Genomic DNA, 4,368 nt, shown 5'->3' on the forward strand with positions numbered 1-4,368 from the left:
TTATAGAAGTACTGATGGTGTAATGGTAGTGTTTGTGGTGGTAGCGATAGTGCTAGTCGATATAGCAGCAGTCATGATAGTATAGTGGTAGTGTTTGTGGTAGCAGTGATAGTAGACACAGTAGCAGTGATGATAATAGTAAAACAAGCTACATTTTAGCAACTTCAATTTAAGGTAAGAACTTTTGCACTTTTTCTGCGGTGTTCTTGTTGCTTTACCATATATGTTGTTGGTGTAGATTTATTCGTTATAGGGACTTAATTACCCTCTTAATAGCATATCATTAATCGACGCTCAATGGTAATTTACTGGGAACATGATAATGTTTTAAGAATTTCGTGAAAATCCATAGATGATGGCAGTTTCTGTTTTCATGAATTTTATAACTTACGTATTTCTCTTTTTGTTACCATCTCATAAGTGATGTGTGTGTGTGTGTGTGTGTGTGTGTGTGTGTGTGTGTGAGAGAGAGAGAGAGAGAGAGAGAGAGAGAGAGCACATGATATAAAGCAGGAGTAGGAAGTGAAATTGTTTACAGAGAGAGAGAGAGAGAGAGAGGTGGGGTGGGAGAGACAGATAGACGGAGAAAAAGAGAGAAAGAGACACAGAGAGAGACTGTGATTTAAAACAGGAATAGGATGTGAAATTGTTTACAGAGAGAGAGAGAGAGGAAGTGGAATTGCTTTCATTGGCCAGCACCACCGATTACTCTGTTTGCTCCCCGTGCTGTCACTGAAAGGTCATCCAGCCACTCATTTGTTACACAGGCTTAAAAATGTACAGCTGCACAGATGGACTGCCTTGTTGTTCCGCCAGACTAATTTCACCTGTGTGTGTGTGTGTGTGTGTGTGTGTGTGTGTGTGTGTGTGTGTGTGTGTGTGTGTGTGTGTGTGTGTGTGTGCGTGTGTGTGTAAATATGATGATCTTTATACTGTGTTGTCAGAGGTGAAAACTAATCAAAATTATGAGCGGCAGCAGGACAAATGCCTCTCCCAACTTTCTCCACTCTGCCCTCCTTGATGTTAGCATGTTCCGTTTCAGCCAGGAAGGTTTATTGACTTCATTCTGTTATGATCTGGCTACGTGTTCCTTGACTTGTACCTTGGTTGTCCAGGATTTACCACCTCTTCGACAGGCGTGAACCAAGTAGAACCAACCAGAATTAACCTGAGTAACTTAACCAACCCAAACCTTACACAGTGTACTCCTTTCAACCCAGATTTTCGTCCTTTTGTGACTTATTCTACGTACCTGAGTGGCAGAATAAGGCAATACTATGGTGCTTCATTCTTCCCATAGCACTTCTTCGCGACTGACACCGTATTCTAGTGTTAACTTATTATTGCAAGTCAGCATTCAAGATGAAGAGATGGCAGTTTTAGACCAAGTTAGAGTAAAAATACTGTACTGTAGAATGCATACCAAACAATTTAAGTTAGGGAGTTTCAGCACCTTTTTGTCATGTAGCTGCCGTGTTTGATTTACTCATCTACGTCTTCTACACCGTATAAATTAGGGCTGTTGTTTATATAGGCCTTGTGAAGATTAGGTGTATCTTAAAGGACTTACAAAAAGACTACGAAGACAAATGCTTTTATTCACTAATATACTATGAAGTCGTTTACATGTCAAGGGTTGAAGATGTTTTAATTAGTCTGTCATCACTTCCCCTCATCACACTCAACACTCACGTCACCACACCCATCATTCCCATCTCACCACATTCACCTCACCATTCCCACGTCATCACATTCACTACTCCCACCTCACCACACTCACCACTCCCAGCTCACCACACTCACCACTCCCACCTCACCACACACTACTCCCACGTCATCTCACTCACTACTCCCACGTCATCTCACTCACCACTTCCACGTCACCACACTCACCATTCCCATCTCACCACATTCACCACTCCCACCTCCACACCCATCACTTCCACCTCATCACACTCACCACTCCCATCTCACCACATTCAACACTCCCACCTCACCACACTTACCGCTACCACGTCACCCTACTCACCACTCCCGTCACCACACTTATCACTTCACCCACCACACTCACCACTCCCACCTCACACACTCACCACTCCCACTTCACCACACTCACCTATCCCTTCACCACACTCACCACTCCCACCTCACCACTCCCATCTCACCACTCCCACCTCCTTCATCAGTCTTAACTCCATGAATCCGGTGACTTAGTTTATTATTGCAATCTCCAAGCTGATTTATCCAGCACAGGAGACACTTTTCAGACTGAAGAATGTTAAAATACTCTTCATTAAGCCTTTCAGAATTAGAGACGCTACCCTGAAGTGAATTGAAACGTTGATCAGTGCCAAGAATTAACTCAAAATGACGTCCTCAGGCTGAAGGGGTAAGCCATCGTACTCATCACCTTTGTCACTTCACTCACCACCCTCACCTCACGTCCCCTCCCAGTCCTCAACCCCTGCAGTCCGATGATGTGTGTTGTTTCCATATTCTTGATGTCTCTAAGCGTTTTAATTCGGCTTAGGGAGATCTCGTACTTGAGGGGTTAGATGTTGTATTACCTTCATTAACCACTTCACTACCAGAAATCCCTCCCGAAATTTAATTAGTCTGTTGGTTACTTGGTCAGTGTGAAATATACATCATCGTGTTGAAGGGGTTAATTAGCAACTTCACGTCTCTTGACATGTGACGAGTCCAGGTGAAGAATCTAGTCGTCCTTGCCCACGACTGTGATGGCAGGTGAAGCGCCCACGACGTGGTGGAAGGCGGGCACGGCGGCTACGTGGTGCTGTACGTGGTAGGGCTGAGCCACTGGTACGGGCACACTGTAGGGCTGGGGTACGGCGTAGGGCTGAGGCACGGCGTAGGGCTGGGCCACGTACTTGTGGTGGATGGGTGTGATCTCCTGGGTCTGATAGACTGGCTTGGGAACGGCCACGTCGTAGGTCTTCTCGTAGATTTTGAGTTCTGGCCGAACCTCAGTGATTTGTGGGGTGTAGGAGATGACGGGACGTGAGAGGGCCTTCACGGGGGTCCTCTGCACCAACACGTCAGGGGAGGGAGCCCCACCCGCTGGCACAGGTGCCGGCACGTTCAGGTTAACATTGGAGTAGGGGAGGGCTGCGGGAGCCACGGAAGCAACAAGCAGCTGTGGTGCCCCCAGGACGGAGGACACCAGCAGAGGCAGCAGGACCTGTGCACGGGAAGTCACACGTTGATTATATGGATTTGAGGAAATGGAAATATTGTGGTATTATCATAATTTTAGAATACAGGGTCACTCAAAAGTTGCTATGAATTACCTTGTGATAGATATATAATTTTCTTTGAGGAAAATAATGTATGTATCAGTGTGATGCAATATCGTGAAAATCGACATTATTCACTGCTCACAGAAATAACTCTCCTATAACTTTGTCTCGAGCATTTACGGCTAAATAAATAATCAGTTGGATGCACCCATTTTATTTATTATTTAGTGAAGCCAAATGAGACTCTTCAGTAATATCTTAAACGAAGAAAAGAGAAGAGATAGATCAAAACAGGCCTTGTTTTCATCTGCTTGGGAGACTTCTTACATCTTGTCTTTACCAGTTCATTTTCTACGCAGGGCTTGGTTAATATTATGCTGCAAGTAATTTATACATACTATGTTTATATTACAAGGCTAGGAATAACACAAGACAATAATGAGCTGGAATACGTAAAATCTAGCGTTAAGAAGAGGTCCTAGCGTCTTAACCTGGCAAGACTGCACAGAACTGTTACTTACGAGAGACTTCATGGCGGAGGGGCAGAGTGGTGAGTGTGAGGGGCGCCCACTAGTCCTGGGTTATATAGACTCCGGGGACCTTGAGCCACGCCCGCCCTGCCCACACCCAACACGCCCGCACCCACCCTCATCGCACCCCACCGCCCCAGGCATCACACACGGCCCACCACCAGTCCTTATGTAATATGTTTGGCCCGAATGTGCACTGATTTTAATGCAGTTCCAGTTTATACAGTACCTGCTTCTGAATTTTACCTTTTGAGTCTGCAGCCAAAGCCTTATCATATGCAAAGGATATCTAGTTTAACTCCAAGTGTCTCCCTCTCATTGCGGCCCTTAAACTTACCCATCCCCCGGATATTACCTTCTATCTGACTCCGCATCCCATTCGTGAACAGATTGAATGGCCAGGAAAACATCATTTATCCCTGACGTAATCCTTCCTTTACGTCTAATCTTTCACCCTGCTCCTTTCCCAGTCACACAGGTGCCATATTCACATGATAAAAACTCGTCATTGCATAGAATGTTTCCCTCTCACCTCATACATCCGTGACGCTAGGCACAGGGTTCTCTGTCTGCTCCGG

The 4,368-nt window shown here is 45.5% G+C and overlaps 1 protein-coding gene across 1 annotated transcript; it reads right to left on the reverse strand.

Moving 5' to 3' along the window:
- Positions 1 to 2,716: 2,716 nt before the first annotated feature.
- Positions 2,717 to 3,793, reverse strand: LOC145415086 (uncharacterized). The gene is made up of 2 exons (XM_080284499.1): positions 3,782 to 3,793; positions 2,717 to 3,202 (listed from the first exon to the last, which is right to left on the reverse strand). Exons 1-2 carry the CDS (start codon positions 3,791 to 3,793, stop codon positions 2,717 to 2,719), a joined length of 498 nt encoding a protein of 165 aa, XP_080140625.1.
- Positions 3,794 to 4,368: the final 575 nt, after the last annotated feature.

The sequence above is a fragment of the Coenobita brevimanus genome, chromosome 101 (genome assembly GCF_032717465.1).
Source record: "Coenobita brevimanus isolate Jiangsu-jjx chromosome 101, ASM3271746v2, whole genome shotgun sequence".
NCBI lineage: Eukaryota > Metazoa > Arthropoda > Malacostraca > Decapoda > Coenobitidae > Coenobita > Coenobita brevimanus.